At 41.1% G+C, this 26,498-nt stretch overlaps 1 protein-coding gene across 5 annotated transcripts in view; it reads left to right on the plus strand.

Annotated features, from left to right (window-relative positions):
* NTM (neurotrimin) overlaps window positions 1–26,498 on the plus strand; it is a 768,470-nt gene that overhangs the window by 629,743 nt on the left and 112,229 nt on the right. For all 5 annotated transcript variants that reach the window (XM_026709160.2, XM_087939111.1, XM_026709161.2 and 2 more), the window contains one exon: window positions 42–274. In XM_026709160.2, the coding sequence (XP_026564945.2) occupies window positions 42–274 (233 nt within the window). The remainder of the gene's footprint in view (window positions 1–41; window positions 275–26,498) is intronic.

Consider the following 26,498-nt stretch of genomic DNA (forward strand, 5'->3'; position numbering starts at 1 on the left):
GCTCTCTCTCTTTCTCTCTCTCTCTTTTTCTTTCTTTTCAGATGCATCGTGGATAACAGAGTGACACGAGTAGCTTGGCTCAACCGAAGCAGCATTCTTTATGCGGGCAATGACAAGTGGTGTTTGGACCCCCGAGTGGAGCTAGTTGCCAACACGAAAACCCATTATGCCATCCGGATAAATGACGTGGATGTATATGACGAGGGGCCTTATACTTGCTCGGTACAGACGGACAATCACCCCAAAACTTCACGAGTCCATCTCATTGTGCAAGGTAAGGTTTTGTGGAGGACATTTGCTCTGATCTGGTCCTCCCTGGAGGAAGACTTTAGATGAGCAACCCAAGAAGAGGTCAAACTCCAGAACATGCCCAGAAACCTTCTAATAAAAATCCAATGTGCCTATGACATTTAAGTGCTCCAGCTGCTGCTGTTGCTCTGAGGAATGAATGTCCCTTTGTAGAATTCAAGAGTAGCTGATGTTCTCCTTTTGTGACAGTCTGAAAAACACAGCAATCTACTAACCAGATGAGGAGTAGTTGCCCTGCAGGCTGTACATAGAAGTAGATAAGCAAAACTAAACCTCTCACAGCTATTTTAAACCCAGATTTTTCACAACAGAGAAAAAAAAGGGAGAGGCTGAAATTTCAGATCCTGGTTCAATTGCATTATACCATGATGTTCCCAGGGCTGTTATCCACCAATAGCAATAGCACTTGGACTTTTATACCACTTCACAAAGCTTTACAACCCTCTCTAAGCAATTTACAGAGTCGGTATCTTGCCCCCAACAATCTGGCTCCTCATTTTACCGACCTCGGAAGAATGGAAGGCTGAGTCACTTTATTGACAAATCATATGCAGTTTGGGGCAAAAATCACTTAACAAATTTTCTCACTCGGCAACATAAATTGTGGGCTCAATTGAGCTCATAAGTTGAGGATTACCTGTACTGAGTGTCAGTCTCTATAGGTGGCCTGCCTCTGTTGTGGTCAGCAAGATTTAAGTCCCATTCAGTTTCTCTGTGGCTAATGATGGAGCATCTGCTTGTGTGAAATGGACCAAGTTTTATTCCTGGCCTTTCAAGTAAGAAAATATTTAAATATTTGTGAAATATTTTGAGATTTAGGGGTTTCCTATTTAAGCAGGGGGTTGGTCTCTTCCAAGTCTCTTAATTTGTTATTCTGAGATGATGGGGTTAATGACAAGGATGATTCGGATAAAGATTTATTCTTACCTTACCATTAATCATTTCTCTTGGGCTTTTCTTGGTAGCCTTTTTAGTAGAATTAGGAAATTGAGACTTGGGAGTTCGAACTAGGGCTAATTTACAAATTCTGATGGATACATTGATTTGGAAACAAGCTGGGTTAAGAAAGACATTGGCCTTGTACACCAAGTTGCCCTGAGCTAACCTGCAGTTCATAGGCTGGACTACATGTCAGGGAAATCAGGAGGTTCAGGCAGTTCAAGTGAGTATAAAGACTCAAAGCGTAAGCTCTCTATAAGAATCTTAATTACTAGCAGTCAAGGGACATTAGTGGGAGTTAAGAAATGAATTTCAGGTGGGCTGGACTTGGATCTTTGGTGGTTATATAGAAACTCATGAGTAATGACCTGTTTGACTCCCTCGGGCTTAGCCTGATCATCTCCTACACCATGTATGTCATTGACCACCCAATGAATGCCAAAAGATGCCCAGGCATTTTTCTACCTTCCACTCCCTTCTGTTGTGGCCTGTCAGCTGCCAGCCCCTCCAGCAGCCAAATCGGAGGAGGAGGAGGAGGAGGAGGAGGAGGAGGAGGAGGAGGAGGAGGAGGAGGAGGAGGAGGAGGAGGAGGAGGAGGAGGAGGAGGAGGGAATCAGGGTCAGCATAAGGGCAACCTTGGGGCTCTGAGGAGGAAGAGGGAATGGAGCTGGCAGAGAGAGAGAGACAGAGAGACAAAGAGACAGAGATGGAGCCTGGGCTGTCCATCAGCCCTCAGATGGAGAGTCAACAGTCCCCAGGTCTGGAGATGGCTGATGAGGAAGAGGAGGAACAGCTGGTTCCAATGCCTGACGCGCAGATGCGCAGAAGGTAGAGGAGAGGAGAGCAGTGGAAATCTATGAGCTGATCCTTGAGACAGAAGAGCCATTTCTGCTAGCGAAACACCCCACCTTAGCTCTGGGGGTAAAAGGCGGAGGTGGAGATGCATAGATGTGACAGGCAACTATTCATTTTCCGGTTGGCCGGACTTGTTAGCCTGCGAGAAAAACGGGGCTGCCAGCATTCCTACTAAAGGAATCTTTTCAGTTCACGTCAGAGGGTTTGTCGTGTTGGCGAGCTGGGATAGAACACCTTTCTTTTTAAAGCAATCAAGAAAAAAAAAAATGAGCAAATTTTTCTCTTCCAAGCATATACATCTCTTTACTCATGAAGCAACTAACGGATGTGTTTCCAATCCTGGCATTTTCTGTTATCATTCAAATTTATGGCATCTGTTCTCAATTCATGCATCAAAGCTGATCACATTAAAAAAATCAAAGCTATAATCATGGAAGCTGGAGAGTAGTAATTACTTACCCATCCTTTCTGAACCTCTGCTATTTAAAATCAATCCTGCGTCTGTTTGTTGTTTTAGTGTTTTATTATTTCGCTTCTTGTCTTCATGAATAATTGTGGAAGGAAGAAATAGAGTTTCCTCAAGAGAGCAACACATTCTGTCAGTGGAAGGTATTACAAGGTCTCGTTCTTTGGGGGAGGAAGGTAACTAGACAGAAAGTTGCTGTTGCTTGACTTTGAAGTTAATTGGAATCGGGAGCATTCCGAATATTGCAATATCTAGCAAAGGTATGTCTGTTTGTGGCTTTCAAAGTCTTGTATATAAATTGTGGCCATCTCTGAAGCAGCCTGAACAAAAAAACCCCAGTGGAACCAAAATAATCATAACTATTTAATTTACTAAGATAACTTTTCTTTTGTTTTTGTTTTAATGGCAGAGTTCACAAATCTTCCAGGCATTTGCAAACTGTTTGCTCGGGTGCCACACAACTTACCTAATTGTGCTTTGCTCAATAACAGATGGATGAATAAATTTCAGGCTACAAAGACCCAGAAAGACAGTTTTATGTATTGCCTATTAAGAGAAATGTTGCCAAATGAAAGTAACTACCTGCATCAATAGGGATGCACTCTGAAAATTTCTAAGGAAAAACTGTCACAATCCTCTTCCTCTCAGCTGGATTGTCTAAACTTTGCTGTCTCTTGGTCCTCTGAAATGCAGCCCATCCCTCCTGGGAATCCAGACGACATTCCACCACAGTAAACTAGCCTTTAGTACAATGTACAATCCCAGGGCTTGTGTTACTTGAAGCCAAACCTTTTAATGTGTATTCTATGATACCCATATGTTCCACCCCAAACTTTCCTGAAGACAGCTAGTGCAGCGTAGTCTCTTTGGCCTGTCCGCTGCCGGTCCCTCCAGCAGCTGAATCAGCTGAGAAGGCTTGGGAGTCAGGGTCAGTCTCAAAGCAACCTGAGTGCTCTGAGAGGAAGAGGGAATGGAGCTGTCAGAGAGGGAGGGAGAGACAGAGGTGGAGCCTGGACCGTCTATCAGCCCTCAGATGGAGAGTCAACCGCTCCCAGCTTCGGAGGTGGCTCATAATGGATGGAAACTGAATAAGGAGAGATTTAACCTGGAAATAAGGAGAAACTTTCTGACAGTGAGAGCAACCAACCAATGGAACAGAAGTTGCCCTCGGAAGTTGTGGGAGCACCATCACTTGACACTTTCAAGAATAGATTGGACTGCCGTTTGTCAGAAATGGTGTAGGGTCTCCTGCTTGGGTGGGGGGTTGGACTAGATGATCTACAAGATTCCTTCCAACTCTGATTATCTGTTAACTGATGAGGAAGAGGTGGAACAGCTGGGTCCAGTGCCTGATGCACGCATGTGCAGAAGGCAGAGGAGAGGAGAGGAGTGGAAATCGGTGGGCCAGTCCTTGGGACAGAGAGCCACTACTGCTAGTGAAGCCCCACCCTACCTCTGGAGATAAAAGGCAGGGGGTGGAGATGAACAGATGTGGCAGACAACCATTCATTTCTCTGCTGGACAGACTTGTTAGCCTATGGGGAGAGAGAATTTTTTTGCCGGGGCTACTGGCGCTCCTAATCAAGGAATCATTGATTTAACTTCAGAGGGTTTGTCGTGTTTGGGGAGCTAGGTCAGAACATTACAGATTGTTAGGGGGTTCAGTGACCCAGCAGTGAAAATGCTAGGCTTGTCAACTGGATGTTTGACAGTTCAGAATCCAAGCACCGTGAGATGTGGTGAGCTCCTGTTCTTGGTCCGGCTCCTGCCAACTTAGCAGTTTGAACACATGCAAACGAAAGTAGAAAAATAGGTACCACTTTGGTGGGAAGATAACAGTATCCTGTGCACTTCGATGTATAGCCATGCTGGCCACATGACCACAGAACTGTCTTTGGACAACATTGGCTCCCTCGGCTAAGAAACTGAGATAAATAACACCCCCTAGAGTCTGACGCGACTAGACAGGGGGAAACTTTACTTTTTACCTTTAATAAAGATTTAAGACAGTGCCCATGGCATTAGAACTCAAAGTGGGGGAAAGCATGCCCTTAAATATTCTGTGGAACGATATAAAAACGAACCCGCAGGAACCCTGTTTCATTTCCAAAACAATATGTAAGCGTCACCCACATATTCATTGTAATAGTTGTGCTGCTTTATCTCTTTGCTTTGCAATATCTAGTAGTGATATTTACAAAGTGATATTTGTCTTTTCGGTGAAAAATGTAGGGGTGGGGAGAACATAACTGTCTGATAATAATCTTTCATGGTTCCGAAAATATACCTCACCATCTGCTGTGGATGAAATAACCGGCTGTTCCCTGCATGATTTCTCAGTTAAAATATATTTAAGGGGACATGTTATTCTTCACCCCCTTTTACCAACCCATTCATGGGCACCATAAGCAGGGGAGGCACTGTATCTTTTTTTCCCCCTTGAATTTAAGGGGGTTGGAGAGTCACAAACACAACAGACATTTCAGTGCTATCAAATGTACCTAGTTTCCTTGAATAGCCATCTAACAATAACAGAGCACACAATCACTTCATTCTGTAGGAGATTAGGAGAAAATGATGTCTATATCAGCTGTAACATATTTTATGGTTATTTTTACACAGTTATTCACACAGGTTTATTATTCGTTGGTGGTTTGGTCTTCACTGTAAGGCTGGAATTTTGACACCCCTGAGCTTACTTAAATGTTTGTCAGGTGCAGTAAATCAGGAAGCAAAGAGGTTCAAATGAATACAGATTTATTGTGTGCTCTCTCTACAAGAATCCGAACAACTAACAGTCAATAGGCGGCAGATAAGAATTCAAAAGATGGGCTGAATGTAGATCTCTTGTGGGCATCAAGCAATAGCAACGACACTTATATACTGCTCCACAGTGCTTTACAGCACTGTCTAAGCAGTTTACAACAATCTGGGTCTTCATTTTACCAACTTCTGAAGGATGAAAGGCTGAGTCAACCTTGAGCCAATCAGGATTGAACTCCTAGCAGTGGGCAGAATTACCCTGCAATATTGCATTTTAACCACTGCACCACCATGGCTCAAGACTAATGATATGCTTGACCCCTCCCTCATGCTTTGCCTGGTCATCTCTTGCAATGCTCAGGAACAAAATGGGGAATTTTAAGACTGCATAAGTTGTTCGCATATTTTTTTTCCCCTTGTGTTTTTGCTGCATAAATGGCTCTGTGGAATAAAGCCAAGAAAAAGGGTCAATATTGGTGAATAGTGTTGCAGCAGAAGATGTCTTACAAAGTCATAATGAGCTTCATTTAATTCAACTTCTGTCTACACAACAATGGCAGATTCCCCCAACCCCCAAGATTTAGTATATTTTTCTCAGTCTTGAGTAAGATTGAATTAGGGATTTTCTACATGATGACAATGCTGTCTACGGCCAGGCTGTTTCCTGATATTGACTGATTATTCCGACATCCTCAACCAAATGAGTTGTAGTGTATGACCTGCTGTATTTGGCTAGTTTGAGCTGGCTAAGGTGATTTTTGTTGTTGTTGTTGTTGTTGTTAATGGTTTAAAGCTTTGTGTAAATCCAATCTATTGGAATAGTTTATGATTCAGGTAATGTTCAATAGATTGCTTTTTTTAAAAAAGCCCATGTTAAATTGATTGTACAAACTCAGCCACTTGTGCAAAGAGCCAGAGCAATTTGAGATATTTCTATGCTTAACATCTACAATGAAAAATTATATACTCTGTGCCAATTTATGTATTTGTGTGTGTGTGTGTGTGTATGTGTCTCTGTGTGTGTGAACAATTCAAGGAAAAATAGACTGGTGCATTTTGAAGAGCAAAATTGTTACCTTTAGTTCATGGTCACATCCTTGAAATGATGATAATATAGCAGTGATCTTAAGAGCTATGTAAATAGTCTTCCATGAAGCAGTGGTGTTACACAAATGCAGTTAGTTGCCACAGTCTGATGTGAGCTGGTAGAGGCAGAAGAATTAAAAGTGTCTTGCAGAAATAGACCCAGTGCTTATCTATTAGTTTCCCAGTGACCAAATAGCAAAGCATGAAGGGTGTGACATCTCAATTCATCCTTATCTCTTAGATTTACTATTTGGTAGTTCGTGAAACTTTATCATTCATAACAGCCACTGATGTGACTAGATATTCATCAAAATACCCTCTAGGCATCTGTCCATCCTCCTCCTCTACTTTTATATTCCAGAAAATGAGGAAGTGCCCCTTTCTGATAGGCTTTCTCCATCCCCCATCCGTCCCTTGCATTCTGATTGTGTTTATTGTCTACGTTCTTCCTCCTGGCTCCCAAGGTTATTTTCATAGCCCATTATGCATATTGATTTCAATACGATAAAAGTGTTCAGCTATAGATTACTGATAAATAACAAGAAAGTAGAGTTGATGGTTGATCAATAGATGAGCTGACCTCAAATAAGTGGAGATCACACTTGAGTTTGTGCATAAGAACCTCAGAGGAAAAAGTTTGTTGATAGAGCGGAAGACATCCTACAAGGACAAAACTCTGCACATTTATTAGAAAAGCACAAATGAAAAAAACAAAAACAAAAAAAATTACCAATGGACCTTCCTTTATTAAGGGCTAATCAAAATGCCACCACAGCATGTTCAGCTTCTCCAAACATTTATTCAAGTTCGCACACACACACGCACACACACACACAAATCAAGTCAAGTCAAGTCAATGTTTATTACCATCAAAGACCAGAACAAATTAAAAACATGCAAGGAATATCCAGGAATATTAAAGTCTTGACTTGACTCATGGATAAACCTATTCTTGGGTAAACTGACCCATGAATTTTTACAAACTACCATGAACTATTGTATAATATGTGAATTACTCCCAGAAAAGCCAACTGCTAAAATTAAAACATACAAAACATTCAAGGCTTGACTTGATAGGTAGTGCATATTTCACGATCGTTTGGTTAAAAACTCGGGGGTTCTCTTTTCCACAGATGGGCTTCTATCTGAGCATATACAATATATTTAAAAGTTTTGCAAAGTCGGCCTTTCTCAGATGTGTTTGAAAATAAGAAATGGAAGAGGCCAAATGAGATTTGTATTTGTCCTGTGCCGCAAAATATTCTCATCTTGTAGAAGAGATTAAGAAAAAGTCCACCTTATCTCAGAGCTGATGAAAATGGACTTTGTGAAGAACCCCAGTGCTTAATCTCACTTAGACACACGCATTTGCATGATAGAAAAAAAAAAAAAAAGATGGAATCCGAGTTCAAGATGCAAGGAGGAAAAGGGTTTTTTTTTTTTTTTTAAGAAGAATTTGAGAGATATTTGGCTTTTCGGCTTCTTATCGGCTTCTTGAGTCTATCTGGTCCTTTCTTTTGTGCTGAAGCAACTAATCACTCCCAACCACTTTTGTCTGGTCCAAATGAGATTTCCCATTCCTTCTGTGCCCCAGTTAATCTCTTAAATCCTGGCCATTGTTTGATAGTTAATTACCTGTCTGCGCTCAAAACACAACTCTGTGGCTAAGGTAAAGAGAAGGAAATGCAGAAATCCTACTCACTTGCTGAAATTAGGAAGTTTCCAGAGAAATTGGGAGGGAAAGGTTGGATTTGGGGTGCCTGCTGATGTTCTAGAGAAGTTTCTCCAAAGGTTTTCCTAGTTAGAGGTTGTCTGCCTAGATGTGCCTAGATCAGGGGTGCCAAACTTGTGTCGTCACGGCATCATCATGTGACATATCAGGACTTTTTTCCCCTTCACTAAACTGAGTGGGGGGTGGCACCAGCACATGACACATCTGGCCCATGTGCTGCGAGTTTGACACCCCTGGGCTAGTGTGAGAATAATCACAAAACACATCTAGAGACAGTGAACAATATGAAATAACTTTATTATTAAGCTTTTGCAAAAGGGAATTCTGCTCATGGCAGAAGACATTTCCCCCAGGAAGGCTGGGGCTTATATACAAGGTCAAATATACAGTATCTGCCCCTTTCCTGGGTTCACAATCTATTCAACTACGTATCTTCCTATGCCACACCCATAGCGTATCACCTGTTTCCTTTTCTTTGGAAACTACCCTTGTTCTCATGGCTTCTTCCTGTTACGTTCTTCTGAACACAGTGGATCATTAACCAGTTCCGTTCAGGTCAGAATGACCCTAGCATCTCTTACATTAATCTTTAAGCCAAGATATACAAACCCCCACTCCAGCCAAAGAACATGACATTTCATTTTTAGAAAATAACAAGTTACTAAACATAATTTGTTTGTAAGATAGTTATATAACCAGTAATCATTCTAGAAGGTCACGTTACGAACAAAAATGGAGTCCCTTTTGTTCTATATTTTCTTAGGTATAGCTTGCAATACATATGTTATTTCCACATATCACAGCTAGATCATAGTTTGTTGTTGTTGTTGTTGCTGTTTGCTGATGTTGTTCTCATGAGCCCCTTCCTCTTCTGATTTCCTCTTTGAATTTGAGCATCCAAAAGTCGCTTAACAAATATTTCATTTAGCAAGATCAATTTTGGCCTCCGTTGTGGTTGTAACTCAAGGATTATTGTACTGGGCACTCCAGGCCTAGAGAGGGAGACTTTGACAGTGTGAATTCATCTTTTATCACTGACTCTCAATCCGGTTCGAGAAATAAAGCAGTCCAGCTCTTGACAGGCCATCAGCCGTTGTCCCAGCACCGTGACAATCCTACATCCATAAATCTAGTGCAGGAAATGATTTCTTCAAATACGAAGCTGAGCCACGATATTGTTCGAGCAGGAAAAAAAAGAACTCCTTCAATAAATAAAAAGATGGGTAAATTTCCTCTTTGCCCTTGCAGCTGGTACATCCTTTGTCAGCGGAACCAGACCAGAGGGACGCAAGAGAGACTTTCCAAGTTATGGCTAGTTTGTTAGGTTGTCTGTTTTTATCAAATGCACTTGGCGGCTGCCTCCAGAGGGTGGAGTTGTCACTGCTAATCTGTCACCTGCGTCTGGCGGGAGAGTCAGAGGCAACTGAATTTTCTTCAGTAACTGGTAGGATATCAGGAACAATAGATTCGGTTTAATGATATAGCTCAGGAGAAGATGACTTAGCATCCTGACTTAAATGTTCCTTTGCCTTTAAAATTGCAATGACATTCTGCCAATCAAAGCATCCAAGAATGGGCTATTTAGATGGGGTGAGTTTTCAATACCTAAGAGCTGGGGTGTAACAAACTTTTATAATCACCCCTTTTGGGGAAAATATAAGCCAGAGTGAAGTATCTGTGGTAGCTGAAAGTCCTTCAATCAATGCATCTCAACCTTGGCAACTTTAAGATGTGTGAGCTCCCAGAATTCCCCAGCTAACATGCATCAAGGGATATGGACTTCAACTCCCAAAATCCTCCAACTAGCATGCTTTCATGGGTGTAAACTCCAGAATTCCCTTCTAGTATTCATTCATTCATTCATTCATTCATTCATTCACTCATTCACTTACTTATTTATTGGAATTTGTCAAACAAAAACAAAAATAAGAGAATAAAAATACAATGACAGGGCCGATAGGCACATTAGTGCCTCTACTAACCAGTTAAGTATTTTGTAAAGTTCATAGAAGTCAATTTGGAACTGAAATTTTGAAAATTTGTAGCTGAAACAGCTGAATCAGGTAGGGCATTCCACTTTTTGACAACCTATTACAGAAATCATAGTGGGTTTTTTTTTTACAGTTAAGCTTAGAATGATTTACATTGAGTTTAAAGTGATTGTTAGCGTGCATATTATTGCAATTAAAACAGAAAAAGTCATTGACAGGTAAAACATTACTACATATAATTTTGTACACAATACTTAGGTGTGATCTCAACCGACACAGCTCTAAGTTATCCAAACCGAGAATTTCAGCCCTAGTAGCAGAAGGACTTCTACTGTGTGCAGAAGAGTGCAAGGCTTTTCTCATGAAATACTAAAGTATGTTTTAAGATGTGTGGACTTTAAATCCAGAATTCCTTAGCCAGCATACTTTAAGGGATTTGGACTGAAACACCCAAAATTCCCTTCTAGTGGGTTTTCGGATGTGTGGACTTTAACTATCCAAATTCCCCAGCCAGAAAGGCTGTTTGGAGAAGTCTGGAAGTTGAAGCCAACTCATCTTAAATGTGCCAAGTTAAGAAGCACTGCCCCTAAATGCCATGGCTTTTTTTATTTTTTATTTTTTTTCAGATGGACATCTAGGGTTCCACATTTGTCCAAGCAATAAAATGGCTTAGGTTTTTCCTCCCCCTAGCAAAATCAGAATTAGATATGCTGGAATGGATAAATTGACGTCTTTGACTAGAGAAGAGATATGATCTATGGGCTTTTTTGGTGACTGCAAGCATCTTACAGACTGTAAAAATGAACTTGTGATTTATGCTTTTGATGATTAGGTAGGAGAGATTATCGAAAGAAGAGTAATATGATGTAATTTTAGAGAGAGAGAGGTTAAAATATATTAGCATTTATAACTGCTGGGAAGAATCTGAGAAGACACTTTTTTTATACTTTTTTCTTTCTTTTTTTTTTCTATCAACTTTTTTCTTTTCCTGGCCTTTTGCTTTCTCTTTTCTTTTCCTTCCTTCCTTCCTTCTTTTGGGTCTTCTTTGGTTGCTCTGCCCGGGAGAACGGAGCTGGAAAGCGAGTTAGCGGGGTGGGGAAGAAATGGGGATTTTGCAGTATCCTTCTCCTGCTGCACCCACTAAGCAACACACACAGAACTGGTAGTAATTTTTTTTTAATCCCACCACTGCTTTGAACTGTCACTAAATAAAGCTACAGGTGACTTTCCCATTTTGGCTCTCAGCTTTCTACCATCCTTGTTTCTTTGTCCTGTGCTTTAGATCTGCAATGTTTCCTCTGGATGATGTTAACATGGTAATTTACAGATTACAGATTAACAGAGTTGGAAGGGACCTTGTAGATCATCTAGTCCAGCCCCCTCCTCCCACCCAAGCAGGAAACCCTATACCATTTTTGACAGAGGGCACTCCAGTTTCTTCTTGAAAGCCTCCAGTGATAAAGCTCCCATAACTTCCGAAGGCAACTTCTGTTCCATGGGTTGATTGTTCACACAGTCTTCATTTTCCTTCCAATCACAGTTTGACTGTCATCAAACCAAGATTTCATACTTGGGTCAGTCCAATGTACAAGCTACAAAAGGGGGTGAATAAACCAATTCAAGTTGCTGCAGACTTCTTATCTTACAAATCACAGTGTCTTTGCATACTATTTACATATTCCCTTTTCACTGGTAAACAAGGTTACAAACTTCTCAAAGGGACAAGTGGGGTCCTCTCAGCAGGGCTGTTTTCTTTCAGACCTTTCATTACCACACTAGGTAACATCATCAGTGCCAGAAAGTAGTGAGGTTTGAACTCTGTATATATAAAGGTGACTTGCCCTGTCAGTGATGGTGGAAATATTCATGGTGGTTTCTTCATTAGACTGTTGTTTACAGTTTGATTGTTTGAGTTGGTAGTCCTGTGATTTGGGTATTGTTTCTTGTTTGATTATTGTTCTAATACCGGTATTAATTAGTGTTAATCTCTGTTTATTTGGGTGTCCATTGTAGGCAAGGAGCTGTTTTGATCTTTTAGTTTTTTTTAATATTGTCTCTTTAGAATTGGGTATAAGTTTATTTATCTCTATGTGCCTGATGATGGCTGATTTGTCTCAGTGCTAGTCCTTTTCTAGCGCTTTTTGGACTTAGCTTGATCTAGGATTCTCAAAGTTTTGAGTCTTATTGCATCGTCTGGTTTCTTGTACACATTCAGCCAAGTCCAAACACAATATATTGTGACATTTCTGATGGAATAAATTTCTATTCCATTAACTAACCAGAGTCCCTCCTTGTCCATTATTTATACAGCTGATGTGGAAGCTTTGTAATTCTTTTTCTTTAATGTAAGAAGAAGACTTTGCATTAATTTGGAATTTTTACTGTGTGCCACATCTTCATGACTGTCTGATCATGTTGCCAATTTAGCCTCAGACTTATATTTTTGAAACAGAGCAGCAGCCTCAACTACTGTTCGGTGTTGTTGTTTTTTAACCATCATTTGCTTTATTAAATATTGATTTTCTGTTGCATTATTAAACTTTTAAGCCTTGAGTATAAATTCTGTTCATTTATTTTAATCTTGCTTCTCTCTCGCCATTCTTCTTGCCCTTCCTGATCTTTAAATGTATGTTTTTCCTTTTTTCCCCCCTTTTTTCCCCTTCAAGGACAAGTTTTAATTGTGAGAAAGGGAAAGATTGTCATAATGATTTCCGTTTGTCAGAGAATACATTATTAATAACGATGATAGAATGGTAAATCCATTAAAAACACTGACATACTTGCCCTCCCTTTTTTTAAAACCAACATCCTAGATGTATATTTCATTCGATAACTACTCCAGTCCATAAATGAAACTTTTATATATTTTATTTTAAAATAAAATAAAAAAATTCTAAAGTACCTGAAGGCTAGGCAAGGAACAATGGATGGAAACTGAACAAGGAGAGATTTAACCTGGAAATAAGGAGAAATTTTCTGACAGTGAGAACAATCAACCAGTGGAACAGCTTACCCTCGGAAGTTGTGGGAGCGCCATCAGTTGAGACTTTCAAGAAGAGATTGGACTGCCATTTGTCAGATATGGTGTAGGGTCTCCTGTTTGGGCGGGGGTTGGACTAGATGACCTACAAGGTCCCTTCTAACTCTGTTAACCTATAATCTAAATGCACTTCACAGGGGAAAACTTGAAATTAGGCCCACTTCTTTTTTTTTAAAAAAAAGTTTTATTTGGGTTTTCACACATACAAAATACAAGTAAAACATCTTTTTTGAAAATAACATGGTCCTGGGTTGAACTTCCTTATACAGACACAAAACTCAATTTTCATGCTTTGTATTCTATTCCATATCTTATACTATTTTACATTTTCTATATAATTTTTCCCCTCTTTTGATTTTCTCAATTTTAATTTGATTATCTCATCTCAGTTCAAATCATTATATTTATACTTTTTTCTGTTCTGTTTCAATTTCATATTATCTTTTCTCATTAAACAAGTTTTCTCCTGTAGTTACTAATTGGAGTATGACACCTTTATAACTTTTAATTACATCCATTCAAATCTTATTTAAACTTCAATATATACCTTAAGGTTATGACCTTCAATATAATACATAATACATAAGTTCCAATCAAATTCTGCTTGGTACATTCTTATAATACACACTATATTCTTTAAAAAAAAAGAAAGATTGTAAATATATGTAATTATAAACCCTCATTCCGTTCCAGTTCAGTTCTATCATTAATAGTCATTAAAATCTTAACATCTTTAACACTTCTTTTCAATTAAATATCATACTTCCTTAAAAACACATACAATCTCCATAATTAATTTTTCCCTTATTTCTCTTCACGTTTTATAAATCATTAAATATACCTTTTATTACATTTATTTATTGACAAGCATTCCACTGAATTACAATAGCTATTTTGTCAGGCATTTTAATCATACATTGTTTCATATTTTCTAAAATTATTTCTGCTTCTAATATAACCATACTATCTTATGTACCTTTGCAGAATTCCTTTTTCCATTAAGTTTTCACCCATTATCTCTAAATAGGCCCTGTTTCTCTATATTTTGTTTCTGTCCTTTATTACTTCTTTTCCTTTCTTTCTTCCCTCTCATCTTCTCCCTCCCCTTTTTGCCCCCTTGTCTCTCTATTTCTAATTCTCTCTTCTGCATTTCCCCCTTCTGTTGCTTTCTGATTTTATACTTATTTTTCACTCTATTTTTTTTTTTTTGGAGTTGTTTTTTGGGGCTGGTCCTTCACTGTTTCTAGGGCGGCTCTGTGGGCCAGATCTAAGCACTCTGCAGGTGGGATCTGGCCCTTGGGCCTTGAGTTTGACATCCCCGACTTAGTTTGTCAAAAACTGGCTAGGAAAATTGCAAATGCTGTTCAGATGACCCTGGGAGCCACAACTTTCATTGATGCCTGCTAGTTGCCAAGTACCTGAATTTAAATCACATGGCTGTGGGGATGCTGTGACCATCGTAAGTGCTAAGTCCACAGGTAGTCCTCAACTTATGACCACCATTGACCCCCCCTCAAATTTTGGTTGCTAAATGTTATGGTTTGCCGGCAGCTGGTGTGGATGGCTGAGGTCTCGGAGAGTGAGGACTCAGATAAGGAGCATGCGTGTGATGCAGGGATGGGACCAGGACCATCAGGGAGTGAATGTTGCCTTTGGAGATTTTGGAGACTGGCAGCAGTGATGAAGAGGTCCCCGAGGAGCCTGTGCCCAGTGCACATGCACGCAGGGCTGTTCAAAGGAAAGAGCAGCTGCAGCAGCATGGGTGACTTGGGAGTAAGGCTGCAAGGGAATGGCCCCTCCCTTAATATATAAAAGCCAGCTGAGAAACTGGAGTTCTTTGCAGGAAGCAAAGAAGATTTTGCACTCAAACCTTGTGGACATTCGGAATATCTTGGTTGGTGTTTGGAGATTCTTTGTGTTTGAAATATTTCTTAGTAACTTTATCTACTGTTCTTGGCAGCCTTGCACAACCTTGGCAAGGCTCGGGCTTATCAGAAACAGCCTTTTAACCATGAAGGAACGGAATTCATAAAGAATCATTAAAAAGTTTTGCTGTTACCTCTGTTTCGTATTTGTTTCCTTGGAACAAGGTTTGGGTCAGAACACGGAGTGAGGCATTTGTTACCGGAGTTTTACCCTATGTGATGACCTTTCTTGACCCAGTCATTAAGTGAATTACTGCAGTTAAGGTGTTTACATGAATCTGGCTTCCCTGTTGCTTTTCTTGGACAGAGGTCCCTGCCACCATCATAAATAAGAATCAGTGGCCAGGTATCTGAATTTTGTTCAGGCGACAATGGTGGTAAGTGTGAAAAATGGTCTTAAGTCACTTTTTTCAGTGCTGTCGTAACTTCAAACGGCTACTCAATGAACTGTTGAAAGTCAAGAACTGCCTGTAGTTATAAGTCTTTTTTTTCAGTGCTGTTGTTAGCTTCAAATGGTCATTAAATGAATCACTGCAAGTCAAGGACTACCTGTAAATCCATCTCAGGGAAATTAGAAGTTACAAGCCCAAATAGAGTGAAACCCAAGTCCCGGGTCTTCAGCTCCAAAAGTCACCCTATCTACCCACCAACAGCCATTCGGAATAAGCATCTAACTTTTAAAGGTTGGGTGCATTAATAAAATTCCACACAGAGAGAAAATAATTGTATATGCAGTGGCCCCTCTACTTTATGGGCACAAATAAAAGACGTAGCTCATGAATAAAAATGCATGCGCGTATAAACGCAGTCCAAAATAATACAGATTAAAAATGGGGATTAAAAAATATATAAATAAAACTGCCGCCAGAGAGCTTTTGTGTATGTACGCGCTCCTGAACGCTGCACAGCATAGATCCAAGTACCCGCCACTAATTTTTTTTCTGCGTGAGTTCTCTGCTGCGTTTGAGCCACGAAAATTTGTACACTAATAAAGAGGTAACTGGAGTGACAAAGCAAGCTGGAATTAGAGAAAGTGGAAGCTGTGCCAAATTGTTCATGCTCCAATTCCAGAAAAAAATAATAATTTCTTGTTACATTGGAATTCAGGAGGAGTGAAATACATTGGTGATAGAATAATAAAGGAACTGAAACCTACTTATCTCTGAATCTCTGAAATGCTTTTAATCAGACACATGGGGGAACAAGTAGCTTTTCTCCAAAAAGAAGAGGAATTTATATCTTTCTTCATGTTTGGAAAACTTTGTAAGTTCTGAAAAATCTTGACTTGCCCAGACATCCTTTCCCTTCCCTCCCTTCTTAACATTTTCTTTCTAAGATGTTTACACAGAGTCTTCCCCTGTTCTTTCTCCTTCCCTTCCCTTCCCTTCCCTTCAACACTTTTCTTTCTAAATTGCTTCACAGTCCCCCTTCCTTTCCTTCCTCCCTCCCTCTCTTCCTTCCTTCCTCTCTTCCTTCCTTCCTTCCTTCCTTCCTTCCTTCCTTCCTTCCTTCCTTCCTTCCTTCCTCTCTTCCTTCCTTCCTTCCTTCCTTCCTTCCTTCCTTCCTTCCTTCCCTCTCCTTCCTTCCTCTCTTCCTCCTCCTTCCTTCCTTCCTTCCTTCCTTCCTTCCTTCCTTCCTTCCTTCCTTCTCCTTCCTTCCTTCCTTCCTTCCTTCCTTCCTTCCTTCCTTCCTTCCTTCCTCTAATTTTATCCAGAAGGCAATGTCCTTCAGATGTGCTCATCCATTGCTTACTTATTTCAGGTATATTATTTCATTTTATTCTCCCTTCCAGTGGTAGAATCTGTCTGAAATGGTCCATTTTGCTTCTACAGCTTCTGGGCTGTATAATTGATGGCCTTGCCACAGTCTCTGAACAGAGAATTAAAGGCCCCCCCAGCTGTGGATCCAGCCCAGACTTCATTACTTTTTTTCCCCAAAAAGCTTCTTGCCTGTTTTTGCACAAAATTATGGCTGTGTTGGACAAGGGAGGCCAGTGCTAGCTAGGTAGGAATCTTGGACGGAAATGGTGCTTAAGCTGGCTTGTCCTCTCAGAAATAAATACTGCATTGCAAAGGGCAATTTTTTTTGTTCTGAGACATTTTGCTCTGTGGATCTGAGGCATCGGGTACATGAGTTAATCTAGAAAGTCTATTTCTATGCTAGCGGTTTAATTGTGTAAGGGACAAAGCAAGGGAGGTGGGAACCACCACTACAAGTAGTCCTCAATTTGCAACCATTTTTTTTACTGACCGTCAAGTTGCAATGGCACTGAAAAAAGTGGGTTATGACCATTTTGCACACTTACAACTGTTGCAGCATCCTCGGGGTTATATGATCAAAATTTGGATGCTTGGCAACTGGTATGCATGCCTGCATGCATGTATTTATGTATGTCATGGCTCTGTCAGAGCCTGAGTCTCAGGATGATGAGACAGAGCTAGAGCCGATGAAGAAATGACTGGAGAAGCAGGACAAGGCAGTCCTGGGTCCCTCCAGCCTGGGAAGGGTTGCCAGAGAGGGAGAGGGGGCGCAGGAGGACAAGGAGAGTGGGGAGGATAGGGCAGGCAGTGGAGCAGAGGAGCAATGGAGCAGTTACCTCCCCCCCCCACATCCCCGAGCACAAAGAATGTAGAGGAGGTAGAATTAGCACAGGGCAACCCAAAAACTCAGAAGGAGAGCACCTTGCCCCTCTTCACAAGGCTCACGTAGGGAATGAGATTTGAAGAGACACCATTGGGAGGGGCATTTGTCTTAAACAAGTGTTAAATCCATGGAGCCTCACGTGCGGTTGCCAACATCTGAATTTTGCTGTGCTTTGTCTTGTGTGCCTTGTCTGGTTCACCTGCCTTGCTGGACTTCTTGCCTTGCTAACTTTGCTTGCTCACAGCCAGAGGCTGTCGGAAGTGCACGTTAGAGCTTTGCTTCAGGACTTAGGATAAATATGGGGATGTTTGGGGGGAAAGTTGAAACAATAAAGGAGAGTTAGAACTGTTCTCTGGCTGTGTTGCTTCCGTGCCTCACCTTGGGTCATCACAATGTATGTATATATGCGTTGTGGCCCGCTGGTGGCTGACGGAGCTGGCAGCAGAGTCGGACAATGGCGAAAAGGTTGGGGAGGAACATGGGACAGTCCTGGAGGCTGAGGAAGGCTCGGACGAGGGCTCTGCATCAGAGGCAGGGATGGGGCCAGAGGAGGCTGGCAGTCATCAGCTGCCTTTGGGCTCGGACAGCAGTGAGGTGAGGGAGCTTCTGGAACCAGTTCCCAGCCTGCACATGAGCAGAGCTGCCAAACGGAAGAAACAATTAAGAACTCAGAGTCAACGTGGGAGTAAGGCCACAGGTGGATGATAAATGGCCCCTTCCATCAGGATTAAAAAGGAACAAAAGGGGAGGGGGCTTTTGCAGGAAACGACTTGCTCGTTCATTGGTTCATTCGTTCCAGCCTCGTGAAGATTTGTCTGTGTAACCCAGCTCTTCCCTGTCAGCACTGTGTGTGGAAATATTTACTGGGCAGCTTTCCAGGATAGATAAGGTCTGAGCTAATTAATATACATTTGCAAGACTGTTTGTCAAGCCGTTGGCTGAATGTGAGTGCAGTAAATTCACATTCATTTCATAAAAGAAGTTTTGACAGGACTCAGAGTTGGCTTAGTGCTTTTTCGGGGAAACTTAGGACAGAACAGTATGTATTCAATTTATTGGTCACCCATCTTACTGCAGGGTAATGTTAGCCATATTTATGGCAGTTTGCTGACATGACCACTAGGAAACTTCACCGTTGTAAGTGTGAAAACCGGTTGTAAGTCACTTTTTACAGTGCCATTGCAACTACTATGGTTGTAAGTCAAGAGTCTCTGTATAGGAAAAGCTTTGGAGCGGTATTTCAGTTTCTCAAAGTTGTGTGTACTATTATTATTATTATTATTATTATTATTATTATTTTGAAGCAAAACACTAGTGCCAAATTGGAGTGGCTACGTAGTTTGTATCACATACACAGGAAAAAAATTTCTTTTTTTTTTTCTGAAGTGAATGGACCTACTTCAGTGCTTCATTTGTCTGGAAAGAAACCTTACTTCCAGTTGAATGAATCTGAAAGCCACACATTGAAATGACACTTCAAATCAGATTAGAGCCAATCCTTGCATCCTTGGATTATGATATTTCAGAGCATTTCTATCTTTCTCGTGCTCCAATGGCAAAGACTGTCAATAAAGTGCCGGGAAACAGAACTTTGGATGCTTTGTAGCACGTGTCCAATCTTGGTGACTTTAAGTTTCTTGGGGAATTCTGGGAGTTGAAGTCCACAGGTCTTAAAATTGTCTATTGAGTTGTACATGCCTCAAACCCATGGGGAATTTTGAAATTCAAATATTGAAACACCCATTTACTTGGGTGCATGCACAAATATACTCAAAAGTCTGATTTGGTAAGAGTTAAGGAAGAAAATAATCAAAGTATGGTATTGGTGGATATGCTTTGCCCCTTAGACAGAAGGAAACATCTGGGAAATGGAGAGATGGTAAGCCAGGAAGAGGTGAGTGAGGGCAAAGAATTATTGTCATATTTCCAGCTTGCCCTTTCTGATCTGAAGTTCACTGATAATATCTTCAGCTTCTAATACATCTTGTTCTCGGGAATGTGCATTGGCCCACTTCCTTCTCAGTCCTTAATTAGTTTCTGTATGATGACATATCTGTAGAGTATCAGCCAGTCTTGTCCCCCAACCTCAGGAGAGATAAAGGAATCTAATAAAGAGATTCCACATTTCCAGGTGATGGGCTTGACAAGCATTGTGTTAACAAGAAGCCATGTTCAAACTTTCTCTCTCAACTCCTTCCTTGCACAGTGACATTTCACAAGGGGTTTAACTAAACCATTACCAGCTCCAAAGGCTCGTCGGATGTGACAAAACCATCCCCTTGCAATGAAGCAGTAGAACTGGAAGACACTTGTGCTGCGTTTTGCTGTAAGCAATATTGTCCTTTGGGCTTTTGCTGTTATACATTTTATTTGAAAACCGTCCCCAACATCTGGTCAGTGCACACCAAGAAAAACAACATACTTTAAAACATACAATAATGAAATAAATTATTCTATGTTTTAGTGCAGGGGCCCGTGGGCCTGTGATTGGATTATTTTTTTTTACTACCAGTTCTGTGGGTGTGGCTTGGTGGGCGTGGCTTAGTGGGTATGGCAGGGGAAGGATACAGTAAAGTCTCCATTCCCACCCCACTCCTGAGGGAAGGTTACTTCAAAATCCCCATTCGCTCCCCACCCCACTGACCTGCTTTCCAGCTCCGTTCTCCTGTGCAGGGCAACAAAGGAAGACCCAGCCAATCAGCTGGGACTCGGGAGGCAGAGAATAGATGAGGGTGGGACCAGTCAGGAGTCGTATTTGCTGGTCCTCCAAACTACTCAAAAGTTTCCACTACTGGTTCACCGGAACTGGTCAGAACTGGCTGAATACCACCTCTGCCGTGGACCAGAACTGGCCCATGGCATGCTTAGATTCAGCCCACGGGACTGGCCTGGAAAAAGCATTTAGGATCGGCCTGTGGTGCCTCTGATAGCTCCCCCTCTAGGCCACTGCACCAGTCCTTGAGTCCAATGCATATCTTCAGGTATGGGAGGTCATACACTTCCTGGTGTAAGGAATATTAGAATCAGCCTTCAGTATGGGGATTTTATTAGAGAGCTGAGCCGGTGACACTCTCTAATGTAGCAGTATTTATAAATACACTTCTAATGTGTGATGAAGACACTTCCCTCCTCACACAGCAATGAATTACAGTGACTCTTTATCATAAAACAGGCATCGAGATGCACGTAAATAATAATATGCCTTCCGGTAAAGAAAGGAAGGAGAGAGGCAATTGGCTTTGAGAAATCGTTGAGACCCATCTCTGCAACATATGACACATCTCATTAGTCCTCATTTGAGGGAGAGCAATTTCTATTATTTATTAATTGCCTATTGAGGCTGCAACGTATGTCTCCTTTATTTCAATATTCCAAAGCTAGTTCTCCAGATCTATTCAGCATAGCAGATACACATAGTTCAGACATTGCAAACTCTGTGCACAGATTGAAAGGAGTGACGACAAAGCTCATTTGATAATCCTGTCTGCCTTTGGTAATATTATATAAAACATGCCAGAGATGAAACCGGAGGAGCTAACAGTGTTTTTTTGTTTTTTTTTCAAATTCAACCATAGGATAGATTAATATCAGTTTCAGTGGTGGTATTCTACCGGTTTAGTCACATGAACCGGTAGTAAAAAATGCTACCGTTCGGCCAAACCGGTAGTAAAAAAAAAACAGCTACCAGTTTGGCCGAACTGGTATTTTTTTTCCCTCCCAATGATCAGCTGTTCAAGGATCCCCCTCACTGTCTTACTGCTTCACCCAGGAGGCTTCCCTGAGGCCCAGGGGGTGGGTGGTTGCTGGAAAAAAAAAAGAAGCCATGCCCACCCAGTCACATGCCCACCTAGCCACTCCCACAGAACCAGTAGTAAAAATATTTGCATCCCACCCCTGATCAATTTGATCTGAAATTGTAGAGACCATAACATACTAGATATGGCATCTGTCTTCTCATTCATCATCATGCACTGTATCCACAAACAATGAGAACAATTGGCAGTGCTTCTGACCATTTTTAAAAATTGCAATTAACAGTGTAGCTAAGAGTATAAAAGAATACGAAGTATGCAATCCTTGCCAATCAACACATCTCATCTCCTATGCTGGTGATGTAATCTGGTATGGTCATGAAACGTTGTGCAGTCTCAAATGGAGTTCCCAGATCTTGGGTATCACAGCATGTTATAAGCCTGAGCTGTGTGTATTCATTGCTGTCGTTGGAATCAATCTTTCTACCACATAAGTTCCATGTGTATTTATTTTCTGATCATTTCCACATTATTCTACTTTTTAAATTATAAATGTACTTAACAGGGTACCCGCGCTTTGCTACAAAACTGTGTGATCTGGCAAGTTTTGGGGGAAGAAAATAAGGGAGGGAATTGTGCCTCTGCCTACCAGCATCCATCGGCAGGGATAGGATTCAAATGTCATAATAACTGGCTCTGTGGGTGTGGCCTAATTTGTGGGTATGGCTTGGTGGTCATGTGACTGTCTGGGTGTGGCTTGTATGTAAATATTGTAAATATTTATGTAAATATTGGGGTTTTTTATTAAAAAGAGCAACTTTTACCCAAAATCAGGCAAAGCAGACAGGCAGATTGCGTTGCTCACAGAATTACAGATTCACTTAGAGATCTATCTTTCTGCAGTCTGCTCCCTGAGTCTGCACTAAAAAATAGAAGCTTCAGTCCTAAGGAAGGTTCAGCTCTGCTTTTAGATGAGCTAGAAAACAAGAAATCCAACAATTTCCTGCTTTCTAGCTAATGTAAATCTCCGGGCACAGCAGAACAGCTGATGGTCGGGTGGGAAAAAAAGGAAAAATAGCAACTTAGCAGGCAAGTTTGCCAGGTAAAGAAGTGAGTGGTGGGGAAGGAGGGATGGGGCCAGCCAGTAGCATGATTTGCCGGTTCTCCAAACTGGGCAGAATCGTAATAACTGGTTCTATAGAACCGGTCTGACCAGGTAGAATTCCACCCCGTCCATTTATCTGGCTAGCATCCTGTCAGTGTGTGAGAGAGTTGAGGGCTGTTTGGAAACTGAAGCAGTATTTGCTGTGTGCGCTAGAAGGAGCTAGCAAGGAGCCTGGGTGTGGCTGAGCTCAAATGTTCTGCACTAAAGCTGCTTGGTGCTCTGAAACAGAAACGGAAACTCCTCTCCTCTGCTTATGTTTTGCATTTGGAACAGATTTCTTTTCAGGTGGGGAGGGAGAGTAGAACTCCTTAGCATCAGAGTGTGTTAATAATAATATACAAAATACTAATGTTCTGACTGTCATTTGGAAATGACAGTCCAGATGATAAAACATATCATAATGTACTTCGCTAATGAAATTCTCAGACCATACAGATAATGACTTTGCAAATATGATATTCTTTTGAAGGAGCTGGACGGTGATTTAAGTGTTTTTGTGTTGTTAACTTTACAGTGAGTTGCCCTGCAGCTCAGGGGTCTCCAAACCCGGCAACTTTAAAATTTGTGGACTTCAACTGCATGGCTGGCTGAGGAATTCTGGGAGTTGAAGTTCACAAGCCTTGAAGTCACCAAGTTTGGTGAGTCCTGCTATAGCTCGTATCTCCATGGCATTGCTATAAGTTCAGGTTGTATTGATGTAGTTCGTCAACCTGAGTTGAAACTCCGCAAAGAGGAACAAAGAGTAATTATTGTAGCGAATAAATAAGTTAATAGATGCAGACAGTCCTCTTAAAAAAAAAAAAAGATATTTCATTGCTGTTTATTCAATCCCAGCTCTGAAAAACAAGAGCATTGTCTTTTCTTTGCAAATCTCTTCTTTTATCTATTGATTGGAGACAATGGAACTCTTGACCTTCCTTTGGGAAACACCCACACACAATTTACCTCACAGTTAATAGATGAAAAATCTTTTGTGAGGATGATTTTTCCAATGAGGAGCCAAGGCTGAAGCATCAGATACAAAGCATTGACACACACACTTCTATTACTCTTCAGGGACCTTGCATTTGTCTTCCTTTTTAGAATAGAATAGAATAGAATAGAATAGAATAGAATAGAATAGAATAGAATAGAATAGAATAGAATAGAATTCTTTATTGGCCGAGTGTGATTGGACACACAAGAAATTTATCTTGGTGCATGTGCTCTCAAGTGTACATAAAAAGAAAAGATACATTCATAAAGAGTCAAGAATCATAAGGTACAACCAGGTGTGTGTTTCTACCAGTTCTGTCCACCTCTGTAGAACCGGTAGCTCTGAAGAACAGCAGACATAGAACCGGTTCTATGTCTGCTGATGTTTTTGCCCACCCGCCCACCTGGGCTCTTACCTAATCTTTATTTCCTGATTTTTCAACTTCAGGTGCCGAACGAGGCACAGCTGCAGTTAAAGAAGCAGGAAAAGAGGCCTGTCCCAAAGGCTGCTTCTCTGCACATGGCATGCTGATGACAATTTATAGACGCATGGCTCAGAGCATGCAGGGAAGCTCATAAATCCCGAACCAGTAGTTAACCCTGTCATATCCCACCCCTGGGTACAACACTTAATAATAGTCATAGGGTACAAATAAGCAATCAAATCATACTAGGAGACAGTCAATATAAATTGTAAGGATCAGTGGTGGGATTCAAAAATAAATAAATATTACCGGTTCTGTGGGTGTGGCTTGGTGGGCGTGGCAGGGGAAAGATACTGCAAAATCTCCATTCCCTCCCCACCTCACTAACCTGCTTTCCAGCTCCCTTCTCCTGTGCAGGGCAACCAAAGAAGACCCAGCTGATCAGCTGGGACTCAATGGGAGGCAGAGAATAGATGGAGGCGGGCCAGTCTGAGGTGGCATTTGCTGGTTCACCAATCTTCTCAAAATATCCGCTACCAGTTCTCCAGAACTGGTCAGAACTTGCTGAATACCACCTCTGGTTCAAAGGTACAACAGCACTGAAAAAAGTGATTTATGACCATGTTTCACACTTACAACCATTGCGGCATTCCTTTGGTCATGTGATCAAACTTTGGATGCTTTGCAGTTGCTTCATATTAATGACGATTGTTGTGTCCAGGAGTCATGTAATCACCTTTTGCAATCTTCTGACAATCAAAGTCACTGGGGAAGCTAGATTTATTTAACAACTATGTTACCACCTTAGCAACTGCAGCAATTCACTTAACAGGTCAGAACCTGCTGAATACCTCCTCTGGTTAGGATACAAGTGACAAAGTTACCGTCATACAGTCATCAGTGAGAGGAAATGGGTGAAAGGAAGGATGGGAGGATTAATAGTAATAGTAATGCAGACTTAGTAAATGGTTTGACAATGTTGAGGGAATTATTTGTTTAGCAGAGTGATGGTGTTCAGGAAAAAGCTTGATCTGAGAGAAAATTCCTTGATCTGATAGAGGTGTTAACTAACAATATGCACATGTTTTGTCCTGCTTCTGTATGGAGAACATCCCAGTGGAATTCTCCAGTGCCAGACCAGTTTTGAAGTATGTACTCCCAGTTTAATAAGATTATGACTGCATGATATTGTACTGCTCCTCTTGTTACAACCTTCGGCCCAACATTTAGACTAGGCACACCACCTACTTTCCTGCCATTGCAACACAACAGTTCTTTTGCTCTACAAATTTCTTGTCTCGGAACTTCAGGGGCCGAGTCCGTAAGGTCGAATCAGTCTTCCATCTTGTCTTGTCAATAAGAAGTACGGAGGCCACTGATAACAGTGATTTTCTCTTCCTTGTGCGGAACCTACATCCTTGCCGCTTGGGATAAATATCCTCAGCTAACAATAGACTGGCCGATATTCTCATTGAATTGGTTAGAAAAGATGGATAGAGACAGCCTGTGTGGAAAATGTTCTTTAGAGTAACACAGCTGAGCACCCGGTGCTTAGAAACAATACAGTTTGATGATATTGCCTGCAACGATCTGTTGTTTTAGAATGGAGGCTATCAGTTGTTAATGAAACCAGTTTCAGGAGACAGGCCTGGTTATCAGAAAGAAGAAAAAAAAACATATAAAGAGCTAAAGGGAATACAATCACAGAGACCCATAACAATTTTTAAAAATAATAGTTTAGGACAGAGTGTCCCACCCTGGCAACTTTAAATTTTGTGGCTTTCAACTCCAAGAATTAAATTATTTATTTTATTTATTTATTTATTTGATTTGTCAATCACTTACAAGGTAATAGATATAAATATAAACATGAGTAAGAATACAGGAAATAGGCACGATTAAATGGGGACAATAGGACAGGGACGGGAGGCACGTACGGTGCACTTATGCACGCCCCTTACAGACCTCTTAGGAATGGGGTGAGGTCAAGAATGGTTAGTTTGAGGTTAAAGGAGTGGGGGTTTGAGGATGTAACTACAGAGTCAGGTAGTGCATTCCAGGCATTGACCACTCTGTTGCTGAAGTCGTACTTTCTGCAATCAAGTTTGGAGTGGTTAACATTGAGTTTGTATCTGTTGTGTGCTCTTGTATTGTTGCAGTTGAAGCTGAAGTAGTCATTGACTGGTAGACATTGTAGCAGATAATTTTGTGTACTATGCTTAAATCCAACCGTAGGTGGCGTAGTTCAAGATTGTCCAAGCCCAAAATTTCAAGTCTGGTGATATAGGATATTCTGTTGCAAGCAGAGGAGTGTAGTACTCTTCTCGTGAAATACTTCTGGATTCGCTCAATTGTATTGATGTCTGATATGCAGTGCGGATTCCAGACAGATGAGCTGTATTCGAGTTTTGGTCTGGCAAAAGTTTTGTATG

This window comes from Pseudonaja textilis, chromosome 9 (genome assembly GCF_049901715.1).
Source record: "Pseudonaja textilis isolate UNSWEBS1 chromosome 9, rPseTex1.2, whole genome shotgun sequence".
Taxonomy (NCBI): Eukaryota; Metazoa; Chordata; class Lepidosauria; order Squamata; family Elapidae; genus Pseudonaja; species Pseudonaja textilis.